This window comes from Podarcis bocagei, assembly GCF_964188305.1.
Source record: "Podarcis bocagei genome assembly, chromosome: 6".
Lineage (NCBI taxonomy): Eukaryota > Metazoa > Chordata > Lepidosauria > Squamata > Lacertidae > Podarcis > Podarcis bocagei.
This window is the reverse complement of record NC_138130.1, coordinates 25,727,096-25,743,436: the sequence shown is the minus strand read 5'-3', so window position 1 is coordinate 25,743,436 and position 16,341 is coordinate 25,727,096. Positions and strand designations below refer to the sequence as shown.

The window sequence follows — 16,341 nt, the reverse complement described above, 5'->3', positions numbered from 1 at the left end:
TTTGTCAAATGGAATCCGAGGTTACTTACGGAGGGAGTGCCTTCTTTCCCATTGTCAGTATGAATTAGTAGTTTTCCGCTAGTCGCTAGGCGGTAGATTCAGTGTCTTGTCGTCAAAAAAAGGTGGTTTACAGAGGCATGGCCACACATACAGACCTGACAGCGAAGTAACACTTCAGAGCTGTTGAACTGGTTTGGTGCTGTAGGCTTTCAGAATTTAGGTTTCTCATTCATTGTGCACTTGCATTAAAATATTTGTTTGTTTGTTTGCCACTATGTAAAGATCTGGCGGGGGGGGGGGGGAGAGAGAGAGAGAAATAGCATACTCTACCCTTCAGACTCTGCAAATGCAGCCTTGTGGCCTCCCAGCACATTGCCTCTTTGCTATGCCTTTCTTTCCGTAACTATAACAAACCGGCCTCTACTGTTTTGCCTTGGAAATGTCCGAAAGTAGGTTTGCCTGAAATAACAGGAAAGACCCCCAAGTGTGGATGTGCCTATACAAAGGCAGGTGATTTCTGTTTAACCCCCTAGTCACTGACTTGTTCTGTAGCTGCTTGAAATGAATTGACTCACCATCCTTACGGTTTGCATCTTTGGCAATTACTCTAATGCTTCAAAACACAGCGTTTGACAGCCTATTGCTGTGTGAACCTACAGCACTGTTGCCCTCTTGTTATCTTGCTGGTATTTAGAACAGTGCATTCATGCTCAAACCTGTTCTAATGTTACAAGTGCAAAAGGGGGCAGTAAAGTGCTATCCAGAAAATGCTATCTTTTTGAAGAGTGGGGATCTGCTTTTTTTTATTGCAGATACTCATTTTACTCTCAATTTGTTATCTCAGTTATTCATTGGTTAGTTATTTTAGGGGATACTTTTCTGCATTTAGTGGTTTTTAAGTGTAGTGGATGTGTGTTTGCAAAAGACTTACCAATTTTAACAATAAATGCAGTGGCGGGGAATGGTACTTCAGCTCCTGTCTGAAGTTGCTTTGCCCTTTTATTTTCCCCCTCTTTTTGCAAACGGCCAGAACTCTTCCGTACATACACATGTCTGACAAAGTGCTTTTGCAAAGAGCTTCAGTTAACAGTTTCTCTTATGTGTGCTGTACTTCCAGCACTGTATTCCTATGGAAACTATGTCCTCCCCCCCCCCCACACACACACAAAAGAGGGGGAGAACGTTGAGAGTTGGGGCTGACATGAGATGTGGAGAAGTAAAATGTGGAGTGGGGTCAAGGAGTCAAGTGTTGGGCTCTTGGCCAGAGGTGCATGCATGATTCATCAAGAAGTGGTAGGAATGAGCATCTAATTGCCCTCCATTTACTAATTACTTTTTCCATCTGCTCATTCTGTGGGGCCAATTCATCTCTATAAGGACATGCCCATGATTTTACTAAAGGTGTACAGTGGTACCTCGGGTTACATACGCTTCAGGTTACATACGCTTCAGGTTACAGACTCTGCTAACCCAGAAATAGTACCTCAGGTTAAGAACTTTGCTTCAGGATGAGAACAGAAATCGTGCTCCGGCGGCGTGGTGGCAGCGGGAGGTCCCATTAGCTAAAGTGGTGCTTCAGGTTAAGAACAATTTCAGGTTAAGAACAAACCTCCAGAACGAATTAAGTACTTAACCCGAGGTACCACTGTACTATGAATGTATATGTATACGTATCTGTGCACATAAGGGCAAAAAAAGTATACTGTATGCATATGTAGGTATGATTCCCTATCCCCACCTGCAGAGCAGGCAAATACAATATTATAGTGTGATGTTCAGCAGTGAATTCTGGGGAATGCAGCTTCCTGCTGTGTCGATTGGTGGTTTTCTGATGGTGGCATGAGTCCACAGCAGTTGACAAGATTCATATGGCTTTAAAAAAAAGTTAGCAGGGTGATAATGCAATTCTAAAATAGAATATTCATCATATCCATAAAGCATTTTTTTTTCATTTAGTAGACCAAAAAATAAAAAAGACACTGCTGCGCATTAGCTGGTTCTTTGTGGGAGCTGAAATTGATTTAGCAAATGGAAGAAAGCTCTCTAGTGCGACAAGTACTTACAGCATTCCAGTAATTGCTCAGCACAATATTGCAAAAATAATAAATAATAAAATGAAAATAGTTGTGATGTTACTATGTAAGGAGGTCATTTGTAAAAGTACCATTCATAACTCATCATTTTCAGCTAAAACAGGCTGTCCCTGCCACCCCCCCAGTAAATGATGAGTGAACTACATACCTCCCAATTCACATTTGTTTAAATCTTAGATACCCAACGTAAAACAGGCTTGGCTATATGAGAGTAGTGCAGGCGGGACAAGATTCTGTATATAGTTTTTCATTTGGGAAAAGCTCTCAGCAAATGATAGTGTTGCAGTGGGAAGATCATTAAGCTTGCTGCATTGCTGCCAGTCTCTAGGCTCAAATTCATGTGTTAAAAGTATTGCATGAAGATTTAGCCTCTCCTCATGTTTTTACAATAAAGTGGTACCTCAGGTTAAGTACTTAATTCGTTCCGGAGGTCCGTACTTAACCTGAAACTGTTCTTAACCTGAAGCACCACTTTAGCTAATGAGGCCTCCTTCTGCCGCCGCGCTGCCAGAGCACGATTTCTGTTCTCATCCTGAAGCAAAGTTCTTAACCTGAAGCACTATTTCTGTGTTAGCGGAGTGTCTGTAACCTGAAGCGTATGTAACCTGAGGCACCACTGTAAATATATTGTCCTGCAATGTGCATTTAAAGAAATGTTTTTCCTTTCTTACATTTAGCAAGTAAACAAGAGGTGGTTTACTAAACACTCTCTATCAGTTGCAACCTCTTGGATGTAAACTATTAGGCCCAGTTCATTTCAGTGTCTTGATGTTGGAAGACCCTGCATAGTGTCAGTTCGGTTGTCAATTTCCACCTAGCAAAATGGGCTTATGAAGACCCTTGAGTGCAAAGTACTGCTGCACGGAACTCTTGTGGGAGGACTAGGAGAGTGACATGGTAATATTTTTCACATATGATGATAAAAGTATCCTCGAGCTCTGCTGGCCTTGCTTGTATACCCACATGATTGTGTTAATGTGGGGTCAAGAAGGCATCTTGAAATAGGATGTGTATATTTGTAGCCAGTATTAATACTGCTCTGTATTCTCAAGTGAAAACACACTTCTAGTCCCATGTGTGAAAATACTCTCAGAGTAAAGTAGGCTGGTGATTGAGGTTGGACGGTAGTTTTGTAGCTGATTCAGGTTGCACCTGGCTTATTGTGGGGGGGGGCAGGCACTGTGTGTGGCAATAATGCAACAAAACAACAACACCACAAACTGGTTTATAGGTATAAAACCAAATTTACTAGAATAATAACTAGAATAGAGATAGACTTGTAACCGTTCAAGCAACAAACATACTAAGGTCCCATGTGCAAAACAAAGCCTGGAGATACTGTAAACATAGAGTGGATAAATGTACAAGTTACATGTGCAATAAACGTTTATTCTAGTTATTATTCTAGTAAATTTGGTTTTATACTTATAAGCCAGTTTGTGGTGTTGTTGTTTTGTTGCATTATTATTACTGTCACCAGATTTGATGCTTTGTGTATATACTGTGTGGGAGCCTGATGAATCGTCGTTAATCTGGCTAGTTTTAGCTTTGTCTGTTTTATTTTGTATTAATGTTTATTTTCTATTGATTTTAATGTAACCTGCTCTGGGATTAGGGCTGGGCGATATGTCATCCAAAACAGATTTGAAGTCCAAAACATGATATTGTGTTTGTGTGTGTTTGTGTGTGTGTGAGATGGAAAAAAAACCACAATGCAGGAAAAACCGTGAAGCCAGCCAATGCCTCTCTATACCTCCATCCTTATTTCAGACATTGTGACATGCCAGTGTATCGTGATGTTTAGCGGGTGATATATCACAATGTTGAAAACCAGATATCGCCCAGCCCTATCTGTCTGGGATTGCCTTGGCAATGAAGTATTTCATAAAAATGCATAAAGAAGGAAGTTCAGTAACCATGGGAACTAGAAAACACTGGGAGAGGCAGAGTACACCTAAATAGTTGGGGATTTTTTTAAAAATGTCATTTGGGAAGAGAGATTACAGAAGAGTTGAGGCATGTACAGATGCAACAACTGTAGTGTATTGGAAGTCTTCATACTCCTGTAGCAAATGATACACATAAGTTGTTTCCTGCTATTTCATGTTTGTCATAATATGTATATTACTTGGCGCACATAAAGCATTTAAAAATCACATTGTCAGGAAAGCATTGTTTAATGTCTGGATAAGATACAAGGACTTATTGGAAAATAAAACTCCAAGGTGGTTGTCATCGATGGAAGCAAAAGCTCTGAAAAAGCTCAATATGGAGGCCAAATGGCCGAAATATTGGGAAATTTTGGAACAAGATGGAGATAGATTGAAATTGCAGAGTTTTGAGAAATTAAAAAACAAAGTGCGAGACTGGCTTCATTATTATCAGATAATGGAGACATATAATTTGGACAAGAAAATTGGTTTCCAGGTGGAAAAATCAAAATTAGAAACAGAACTGCTAGAACCCAAAACTAAGATTTTGTCAAAAATGTATAACTTGCTGTTGAAATGGAATACTCAGGATGAAACGGTGAAATCTGCTATGATTAAATGGGCACAAGATGTTGGACATAACATTATGTTTGCTGACTGGGAACAGTTGTGGACCACAGGTATGAAGTTTACGGCATGTAATGCCTTGAGAGAGAATATTATGAAAATTATTTACAGGTGGTACATGACCCCAGTCAAGCTTGCAAAAATCTATCATTTGCCCGATAATAAATGTTGGAAATGTAAAGAAACTGAAGGTACATTCTTTCACCTTTGGTGGACGTGCCCAAGGATTAAGGCTTTCTGGGAAATGATATATAATGAACTGAAAAAGGTATTTAAATATACCTTCTTGAAGAAACCAGAGGCCTTTCTCCTGGGCATAGTCGGCCAATTGGTGCCAAAGAAGGATAGAACTTTTTTTATGTACGCTACAACAGCAGCAAGAATACTCATTGCAAAGTACTGGAAGACACAAGATTTACCCACTCTGGAAGAATGGCAGATGAAGCTGATGGACTATATGGAACTGGCAGAAATGACTGGCAGAATCCGAGACCAGGGAGAAGAGTCGGTGGAAGAAGATTGGAAGAAATTTAAAGACAATCTACAGAAATATTGTAAAATTAATGAATTTTAGAATGATGTTGGATAGAAATTAAGTGGTTTCCAGCTGTAATGCTTTAAGGGAATATGAAAAATGGGTTGTTAATAGGGAAAAATCTAATGTTACTATGTTAAGACCAAAGATTGGGATAAACAAAGAGGGTAAGGATTTGCTGAGCCAACAAACTGAACTGGAATACAAAAAAGGGAGGTATGAGGAGGTCCGGGAAACAAGCTAAGGAAAATAAGTAATAGAAAAATGGAGTGGTTTTTAATCATTTTTATTTTGTATTTTTTCTTTTCTTTTTCATTTTGTATTGTAATATCGTAAAAAAATCTTAATAAATATCTTATTAAAAAAATGTATGTTACTTGGCATCCTGACACGGTAGAGGAACAGCCTTCCCACACTCTTTTACCACACACAGGTAATACAGTGGTACCTCAGGTTGCAAACGCTTCAGGTTACAGACTCTACTAACCCAGAAATAATACCTCAGGTTAAGAACTTTGCTTCAGGATGAGAACAGAAATCGTGCTCCGGCGGCGCAGCAGGAGGCCCCATTAGCTAAAGTGGTGCTTCAGGTTAAGAACAGTTTCAGGTTAAAAACGGACCTCCGGAATGAATTAAGTACTTAACCCGTGGTACCACTATATAGCATATGAAATGGATCTCACATGGACTTCCTATTTCATACGTTATATCATCTGTGTGACCAAGGTGCCTGGTGTTCTTCCACCAGATGGAACTCCCAAGCAATGGATTCCTCCGTTAAATAATTTCTGGCAAACAGGTTTTTCAGGTTTTCAAAGATTTTCTTAAAATAAATACAGTGGTACCTCAGGTTAAGTACTTAATTTGTTCTGGTGGTCCGTTCTTAACCTGAAACTGTTCTTAACCTGAAGCACCACTTTAGCTAATGGGGCCTCCCGCTGCCGCTGCGCCGCTGCTGCGCAATTTCTGTTCTCATCCTGAAGCAAAGTTCTTAACCCGGGGTACTATTTCTGGGTTAGCGGAGTCTGTAACCTGAAGCGTATATACCCCAGGTACCACTGTACCTCTTCCCTGAAGAACAGCTTTTGCACGTTTGAAATGCATTTGGAATCATGGACTGAATATATTTTGTACACATGCCTGTTGTCCTCTTTTCATATTCTAAGCATCACTGCATTTCATTTATAATGAGCGAGCATCTTATGTTTGAAATGTCACCATTCAGACTCACATTTGGGGAGTAAAAACAACAACAAGGAGGTTTTTCTTTTTTCTTTTTCTTTTTAAAAAAGGAATGAAAACAACTTGACATCTGTTTCTGAAGCTTGTGTATTTCATGTTCAAATCGCTTGCCCCAGTGCTTCGGTATAGAAGCTGGCTACGCGTTGGCAAAGGGTGCCATCAGTCTGTACCTCTTGGCTGCTGGAATGCTTCCTAGCAGCCATATGCAGCTCCATATTTTCTGTTGCAGGAGCCACGAGAAGGGCAAATAAGGCAGACAAAGGGAGATTAAAACCAATTTTGTTCATCAGCTCCATCTGGTTCTGTACGCCAGCCCTAAAAGTAATACGTTCTCTGTCTCCCCTTATCTTGCATCTATGTACACGTGATTAACAGCGCACCATTTGCTTGTTTGTACCCTGCTCAGTTTCAACGGGGTTCTTGTTTGAATGTAAATTTGCGGTGAGAATGAACAGTGAAACGGCTGGAGGTTTTGCATTAGAGCTCTAGGGTTTTGCATTTGGATTTGGTGCTTTGCATCTCATACCTTTGCTCTGCAAGATAACCCAACAGCTGCAGACATAATGAAACTGCCCTTCCTGTGCAGCTTTCAACTGAACTCTTTAGAGGACGTGGCCTTGCCATCATTGGTTTGGCAGCAGGTGTGGGTTTGGTGAGACTTTTGCTCTTGTGTATTAGTTACAGTTCTGTTTGAACCAAAGTTTTTAAAGTTACCGTATTTTTTGCTCTATAAGACTCACTTTTTCCCTCCTAAAAAGTAAGGGGAAATGTGTGTGTGTCTTATGGAGCGAATGCAGGCTGCGTAGCTATCCCAGAAGCCAGAACAGCAAGAGGGATTGCCGCTTTCACTGCGCAGCGATCCCTCTTGCTGTTCTGCCTTCTGAGATTCAGAATATTTTTTTCTTGTTTTCCTCCTCCAAAAACTAGGTGGGTCTTGTGGTCTGGTGCGTCTTATAGAGCGAAAAATACGGTAGCTAAAGCACTGCCACCTTCACCTTTTTCAAAGTGTTGTCAGGGAATCTGACTGGATTGTGGATATGTAAAATCTCTAAAGACTGTATGTCCCACACAGATGGTGGCACAAGTACATCAGCAGCCTCTGCTTCATGAATGCAAAACGTCACAGAATATTTAATGCCACAGTCCATAAATCAATTAAGCCTTGCTTTAAGGTGAATCAGAAGTTGTGGTCATTCCAGTTAAGACAGTAAAATCATTTAAAATATTTACTGATGGCTTATTGTAAAACGCTTACACTCTGCCTTTCCAAAACAGCTCAAGGCTACCTGAAAAGCAAGAGAGAGAAAAGGAATACTAAAGATAAGTGAATGAATGGGACAGATCAATTAAAAATACAATACATTTGAGGTCTTGTGGGAGCTAAACTCAGAATGATACATCCATAAGACCCGTTGTAAAAGCCTGTCAACAAAAAAATCACTAAAATCATTAACAGCCAAGCCTTTCTACCTTCACAAAGTACCTAAACTTTCTGCCCTATTAAATTGGAGTTTACATAGCTTTCTTATTTCTAAGCTTCCTCATAAATATCTGGACAGCCTCTTTTTGCCTCTATAATCCCGTGCCTTGTAAATTAATATGTAGTTTTTGAAGTAAAATGGCTGCAGAGCAAGTGACTTAAGGAAACAATAAACACCCACACATTTTTCTTCATGTATCTTTTAAAGAATACATTTACAATATATTTATTGACTATCAGGCTGTGTTCTTTTTGAATGACTTTTTGGATGACTCCGCCATTCCAGGGGCAATTGTAAGCCTCCTTACCTGAGAGCAATCCCCTTTTGATCTTTTAAATTAAAGACGACATAAAAAAGCTGGAAGAAGGAAGGAGGGAAGTCAGCTCGGGAGAGCAAGAACAAATGTGAAACATAATGTATGTGCATGTATAGTATGTAACTAAAAATTCAATAAAGATCATCTGAAAAGAGAGAGAGAGAGAGAGAGCAAGCCCGCTTTAACTTGGTGGGACTTAATTCCAAGGAAGCATGCACAGGATTGCACAGACAGATTGTTTTTGGGTGAAGATGCAAAAATAAAACAAAACGGTGATCTCTGCAACCTTTTAACAGTTTTTAGGCAAGCTGAGATCCATTTCTAGCTCACAAACTCACAATTAAGAGTCTCTGAACCATCGTCACCATCTTCTTTGCATGCACCTTTTTATGTGCATGCTAAGGCACAGTTCAAGTGTCCCTGTTTTCCAGGGACAGTCCCGGATTTACAGAAGCCGTCCTGGTTTCTGATTTGATCCAGGAATGTCCTGCTTTCCCTTAGGACATATGGTACTTGCTTTCATCAGAGAAATGTTGGAGGGTATCCTAAGGCAGTCTTTCCCAACCTGGTGCCATCCATATATTGTAGGCCACAACTCCCATCGGCGAGCATGGGAGGGTCAGGGAAGGCTGGGGCAAGTTATTGATAGGCATATTTAATCAAGTGCAAGATAACAGGAACCTCTGGTTTAATTATTAAGCTTTCATAATGGAGCAAGCACAAATGTTTGTATGTTTGTGTATATGAGGGAGAAAGATTGCTCTGCGTTTTAATGCTAGCTGTTGGATAGGGCCATTCCTTAGGAAGCCATTCCTTTCAGTCTTCAGAGGCATTTTCTATTAAGGAAGATCTCTGCAGCAATATGGCTGACAGGAAAGATTTAGGAAGAGGGAAAGGAGGCTTTCAGCTGTAGGTATTAGGGGGATATTGTATCCATAGCTCTAAAGAGCAGCTTCCAGGCATTAATTGGAACACATGCATCCAGGCGTGGGGGTGGGGGAGAAAGATTGCAGTGGCCTTTGTTGCTTACGAGAGCGTGTCTTCATTTTGCGGTTGAATCAATATTACAAGCAATTATTTTAATACGTTTATTTTGTTTAAGGCACCACATTAAAATGAAGACGGTTACTTGACTGAAGTAGCCAACTCGATCAGGAATCTGAAATATTTCAGATAACCATCTGATACCAGACAGTGCACACTTTAATGGTTTACGTAGACCTGCCCTAGTTTTAAGGGAAGGCAAAGCTTTCCTTTCCTTTTTTTTTTAACGAAAGGAGTGAGGGAAGGAGATGAGTTGGAAGCCTTCTAAAGGATCAGCAAGCAGAGGGAGGTATTGTGGACAAAAGGAGGTCAGATGTGTATCCCTTGCCTGGAAGCTGAAGTAACTGTTGGTTCATTGCCTGTCCATATGGTAGGCTAGGAAGGGGCCAGCCAATGCCTCTGTTACAGTTCAAATTGCTCTGTGTAACATTTAATTATCTAGCACATTTATCACATACCTTCCTTAAATCATGCAGCTCATGAATGGCTTCCCAGGCAGTCTCCCATCCAGGCACTCACCAGACCCAGACCTGCTTAGCTTCAGCAGCAGCATCTGCCCTAGACAGTGCCTGTGATATCACTGAAAAGCAACATAAACCCCACCTACGCCATTATGAGGGTTACGTCGCATTGGAGAAACGTAACTTTAACAAGCTTTCTAGGGTGATTGCTTCTGTGAGCAAGGCTAACATCATGGAATTGTAGAGGTGTAAGGGACTGCGAGGGTCCTCTAGCCCAAACCCCTGCAATGCAAGGAATCTGAAGTAAACCATCCAACTTCTGCTTTAAAGCCTCTTTGAAGGAGAGTCCACTATCTTTCATGGGAGTCCATTCCACTGTCCCAACAGCTCTTGCTGTCAAGAAGTTCTTCCTGATGTTTAGGTGGAATCTCCTTTCTCATAACCTGAATCCATTGGTTCGGGTCCTAGCCTCCAGTGCAGAAGAAAAGAAGCTTGCTTCATCCTCCATGTGAATATGGTTATCATGTCTCCCCTTTACCAGGTTAAACATACCCAATTCCCTCAACCATTCCTCATAAGACTTGGTTTCCAGGCCTTTGATCATCTTGGTCACCATGCTCTGCACACGTTTCAGCTTGTCAACATCCTTGTGGTGCCTAGAAATGAACACCGGACTCCAGGTGCGGTCTGATCAAGGCAGAATAGAGTGGGACTGTTATTTCCCTTGATCTGGATATTATACTTCTGGGTTTTTTTGCTTCTTTTTTTTTTGCCTCTGCTGCATCACACTGTTGACTCATGCTAAAATTGTGGTGTACTAAGACCCCTAGATCCTTTTCACTTGTACTACTGGCAATCCAGGTAACAGGATACTTAATACCCGCCAACTGAAATTTCCCGCTTCCAAGAACATTTCCTTCTCATTTCAAATGATGTTTGCTTTTTACCTCTGTTATTTTAATTTAGGCTGTGTACCCATCACTGTGTAGTCTGGTTCCAGTGGACTCCCACTGCTGGTTTTGAAGCCATACGCACATATCCATGTGCGACAATCCACAATCCATGTCTACCCTGTGGTTTCTTCAGAAATGCTGCTGTTTGATGTTTTTCCCCTCAACGGGCTTCCTTCTTAGTTGAAAACATAAGGCACATTCACTTTGCAACTACGCTGAGGTGTGCACATTTGGGACAACTGTTGTGTGTGCACAGATGACAAGAGCATGTGCAGATGACAGCGTCATGAACAGGAGTTGATGGGGGGGGGGTGTTGCAGGGCAGGGCCAACTAATCAGGAAATGTACACTGGGTGAAGACATTTGTGGTGTGCACAGCAATGTGCAAATGCAACTTGAAATGCAGCAGGGGGGAATTTAAGCCGCTAAGGTGTGCGCAGCCTTAAAAAGTGGGGTTTGTGTGTGAAATAGAGGTCTTGTGGCCTGTAGCTCCTGTCCCATTCATTTCCTTTAGCAACTTAGATGTGGTTTTTTCCCCAGTTTTCAAGCTGTATTTTGTTCCCTTTTCTGCCCCCTTTTCAAAATATGTTTCTGGCAAGATCTTTTATCTTGACATTTTCTCTTTTCCCCCTGATTCTTTTTAGATTCCATCCTGGACAAGGACTGGTACTATACCCAAAGATCGGAGACAAACTGGATATTATATGCCCGAAGGTGGACTCTAAAACTAGTGGCCAGTATGAATACTATAAGGTCTATATGGTTGATAAAGACCAAGCAGATAGTTGCACTATTAAAAAGGACAACACACCTCTGCTCAACTGTGCCAAGCCTGATCAAGATGTTAAGTTTACCATCAAGTTTCAAGAATTCAGCCCTAACCTCTGGGGACTGGAATTTCAGAGAAACAAAGATTATTACATCATATGTAAGTGAACAATGACTTTTGTTTCCTTTTCCTTCTGCCTTGCTGCTTCTTAATTTATTCATTGTATTCAATCAAGTAAGAAGCTTAAAGGATTTATATTGTTTTCTTTAAAGTATTTTCATGGCAGCTTATTATTAACCAACTCCCTGCTGCTTTAGAGCTTTTTTTATTTATTAAAGAAAAGGTTCCAGGTTTTCATAGATGTGAGCTGTGTAATTGTGGTAGCGATGCTCATAATGCAATTTATGGAAAACACGGGCATCTTAATCTGGTTCCAACCAATGTATAGAGGGGTAAGGCACCGCCAGAAACAGCAGTTCTGCATTTACCCAAAGCCTAGAGTACACATTATGTATGTATGTTATTATTTTTTAATGTTAAGTATCGCCCCTCTGAAATATGGTATGTCAATCACTGCGCATTGAATGGTGAACAGCAATAATTAAGTATAATATACTACAGTTTTGTAAATCCTAATTTTAAGCAAATAGAAGAAGGGGGAAGTAGGAGAAATAGCTCAAGATGTGAAGTAATCTTTCTGGGTAGGAAAAAAAAAGAAGTTTCTAAAATATCACCTTGGTAGATAATTCACAAATTGATCATTTATATAAAAAAGTGGGTTTGGTTTCTATTTGCATAATCTTAAGTGTTCCGTCTCCAAAGCTTCAGAGAAACTGGAGACTTAAAGCCTTCTTTTTCTTTATGCATGCCTTGCCTTTCAGGATAAGTCCTAGCAAGCTGGCTTACCTTTTCTTTTTAAAAAAGCGAATATTCATTTAAGATGCAGTTGGAAATAGCTAAAAATTGAAATGTACACTTACTTGAAGGTTAATTCACTGATATCAGTAGGACATTACCAGATAGGTGGGCACCGAATTACAGCACCAATGTGCTCTCATTTCCCCACTCTATTGTTTTGTTTGCAGGACCCATAGTGAAAGTTAAACAAAGCTCTGAATTATGGCCTTATCTTTGAGTGCAGTCTTAACAGTCCTTCTCTGTTGATGTCTGTTAGGGTTAGAATCAGTGCCAGAGTTACATATAAGCTAAACAAGCTATAGCTTAGGGCCCCACTCTCTTGGGGGCCCCCAAAAAAATTAAAGGAAAAAAATAAGATAAAAAAACAAATAAAATAAAACCTACATACAGCAACAGTGTTTTGTAGGCTCCTATGATGTAAGTAATGGATCCCGCCTGCTAGCCTGCTCCCTAAGATATCACTGGTTTGCTCATTTCTTCATATAGGATGCCTACATTCTGCATGGACTGGTTGCATGGAAACATGTAGCATTCAGCTGCACATTGCAGTGCAGCACAGTTGAATGTAGGTCAAGCTGTTGTACCTGTTATCTAATATTAAATTATTTCACTATTAATATACTTCTTAATTGTATTTCAGTTCAGCATATATTCAATACAAAAAACAGCGACAATTTGTTGTTGACAAAGGACAGCTGGACATCTAAAGGGCCCCATTACCTCCAGCAGCTTAGGGCAGGGGTCAGCAAACTTTTTCAGCAGGGGGCTGGTCCACTGTCCCTCGGACCTTGTGGGAGGCTGGACTATATTTTGAAAAAATTATCATGAACGAATTCCTATGCCCCACAAATAACCCAAAGATACATTTTAAATAAAAGGACACATTCTACTCATGTAAAAACACCAGGCAGGCCCCACAAATAACCCAGAGATGCATTTTAAATAAAGGGACACAGTCTACTCATGTAAGAACACTCTGATTCCTGGACCATCCGCGGGCTGGATTTAGAAGGCGATTAGGCCAGATCTGGGCCCCGGGCCTTAGTTTGCCTACCCATGTTTTAAAGCCTCATCAAACCTAAATTCGGCCCTGATTAGAATGGTGCGTAGCTGCCTCTCTGCCAGCCTTTGCCTGGGGAAAGCCATATGGCCAGTGGCGTAGCATGGGTTGTCAGCACCCGGGGCAAGGCAAGTAATTTGCGCCCCCTAACCCGTGGATTTGCGCCCCCTAACCCTAACCCCCAGATGTTGTGCCCGGTGCGGCCAGCCCCCCTGCACCCCCCACGCTACGCCACTGCGTATGGCAAATAACTGTTATAGTGGAACACCTGAGATTGGTCTGGTAGGCAGGTTGCTATTGCCAGCATTTCAGAGCAGAGGCTGAGCTTAGAGGCTGTGGGTCCTAGAAATCTGAACACTTCAAATATTTATAATAACTGAAAAATAGAGAAAATTGGGCATGGGGAATAGCAATGAAAGTAAATAGCTATTTCAAAGTTACAGTCATTCTCCTTGTTTCCAGTAGATTCATTTATAAATAAGAAACAGGAAAATAGTCGCAGCAACTTCAGTGTAATTAAAACCTGCAGCAATCAGAGAGTTGATGAAATAACGATTGTGGAATATTTAAAAATGCAATTTGCTGGGTTGTAAGATTATGTTGTAAAAATGCGCTGCACTGTCTTGGTGGGTAGAAATGCAGAAGGGCTCCCTGCTGTTGCCTGTGACTTTTTGCAGAAACGCGCAAGGGAATTTCTATTTTGCTTGAGTGAGAAGTGCAGCGCCGAAAGCAGAGACAGTTGCCAGTAGGCCTGATGAAAAAGTGCAACATAAAAACGTCTGTCTGCTCAAATAGCTGGTTCTGAGGATGAAATATTTCAGTTATCTAATGCTGGGGGGATTAATTCTCCACAGTAGGCCAACTGTGACATAAATGGCACCATTTTAATTATGACTTGAGAGTTATGGACACAAACGGAACTTCATGGTAGACTGTCAGCTTTGTCGTATCTGTGTCAGTAATCCCTCAGAGTAAATCCATAAGTAGGACTCATTTTCTTCATTTTTGTATAATTATTTCATTATGGCAATAAGGTATAATAGACATTACATTTCCGGGAGGATTAGGACATTCTTTAGGGGTTACAGAATTCACTGTCCCTTCAGCCTGGTGCCTTGGATATGGTATGAGATTTATCATAATGCCTCAGGAAGACATGTTACTTGAAATAGGAACGTCCTGACAGGACGTTATGCATGATTGGTTGGTGGTGCCTTAAAGGTCTGGTTTCAGATCACCTGTGATCAAAGCTGAAACTTAGCGAGGCATATATTTTCTTCACAAAAACAGGACACCAACATGGTAGAAGTTTCCTCCATTTCTCAACTCCTCCAGATGTCCAGTTATGATCCTGTATTAGCACCAAGAATAGGACTTGTAATATTTGGATTGTCAGCCATAATTGTTCTTGCCACGAAGGGTATGTGACTGGGGAACAGCAGGTACTGCTTCCCCTTAGGAAGAAAGATAGGAGGCTGTCTTGCAAGAGAGTCAAATAATTGGTTCATCTAGACACTGGGGCCTTCCTCATGTGGTGCTCACGCTCTGTCACTGAGCTTCAGCTCTTTTCCCTTGAGGAAAAAAAAGCCCCAAACCTATTATGAACAAAAGCAACAACTTTTTTTGTATTTTTAATGAATACAATTTTCAGCCAGAGAATTAGTTTGCAAAAGCTTTCTTTATCCGACAAATACCTGAAGTAATTATTTGTAGGCATCAGATACAAACATGTGGCTGAAGCGAAGTAATGCTGGGAGCTTCTGAGGGAAATGTGGCTTCCCCACCACTTGTTCATTCTTTGGAGAAAAAGGATGTGGACACTAGATTAGAAGAAAGACAGGAATGAGGATGAGTAATGGAATTTGTGTGTTGTTCCTTCCTCTTCACATTTATTGAGTAGGAGTGACTACTTAACTTGCTCAGATGTTCACAGAACCTGTTCAGACTAATTTACCTTAATTCAGTCTGCTTCCAAGCCCATTCTGTGGCTTGACGCCTCTGCTCCACCTGTGGTGTAATTCAGATGCGAGAAAAACCCCACAAACATGGGATAAAAGACCATATCCAAACATAAATAGCTGTTGAAAGCATATCTCAGTTGCTTGTGCATGGAATCAACCTTTCATCATCATCATCATCATCTTAAATCGGGACAGAATTAGTCTTTACTTTAGGATAGTTTATCTCATTAATTATTGTTTTCATGGAGGCCCTTTCTCTTGTTGTGATGCCTGTCTCCCTTCCAATGGAAGAGAACCTGGGAACAGGAAGCACAGAATTCCTCTGGGACCTTGAGCTAATCAGGGGCCAAGGAAGAAAGAAGCAGAGGTCATTTCCTGCTCAACTTTCCACCAGCCTGAAAACTGGGCAGCTCTTCCATCACAATACAAATTGCAGTCGAGGTGGAGGGTTATTTTGAAATCTGCTCTCTCTTTTTTTAATTGTCCCATTCTTTATCCAAAAAACCCCTCTCAGAATAGTAAAGATGAGCATAAGTCACAGTCCTTGCCATCACGCTTAGACTCTAAAACAGTGTTCCCCAACCTTGGGCCTCCAGCTGTTTTTGGACTACAGTTCCCATCATCCCTGACCACTGGTCTTGCTAGCTAGGGATTATGGGAGTTGTAGTCCAAAAACAGCTGGAGGCCCAAGGTTGGGGAACACTGCTCTAAAAGATACAACACGTAAGGAAAAATGGGGTGGGAGGTGGAGAAGAGTTGGGGGGAGCTTAAGGATCAGTTCATAAAGTTACAGTGCTTATGTCGCCTAGCTGGGATAGAAACTGTTCAGTTAGCCCGATGGAACTGCCAACACTAGTTCACAATTGGGGAGAGCCAAAATCTTTCAGCCGAGGTACTAGAGTAGTTCTGATTCCCTATTCTTGTTCCCTTTTATTTAAATTAATGACTCA

The 16,341-nt window shown here is 41.0% G+C and overlaps 1 protein-coding gene across 3 annotated transcripts in view; it reads left to right on the top strand.

The window, feature by feature from the left end:
- The window catches only part of EFNB2 (ephrin B2), a 57,262-nt gene that overhangs the window by 17,768 nt on the left and 23,153 nt on the right, over window positions 1-16,341 (top strand). For all 3 annotated transcript variants that reach the window (XM_081198601.1, XM_081198600.1, XM_081198602.1), the window contains exon 2: window positions 11,328-11,611. In XM_081198601.1, coding sequence (XP_081054727.1) covers window positions 11,328-11,611 — 284 coding nt within the window. The remainder of the gene's footprint in view (window positions 1-11,327; window positions 11,612-16,341) is intronic.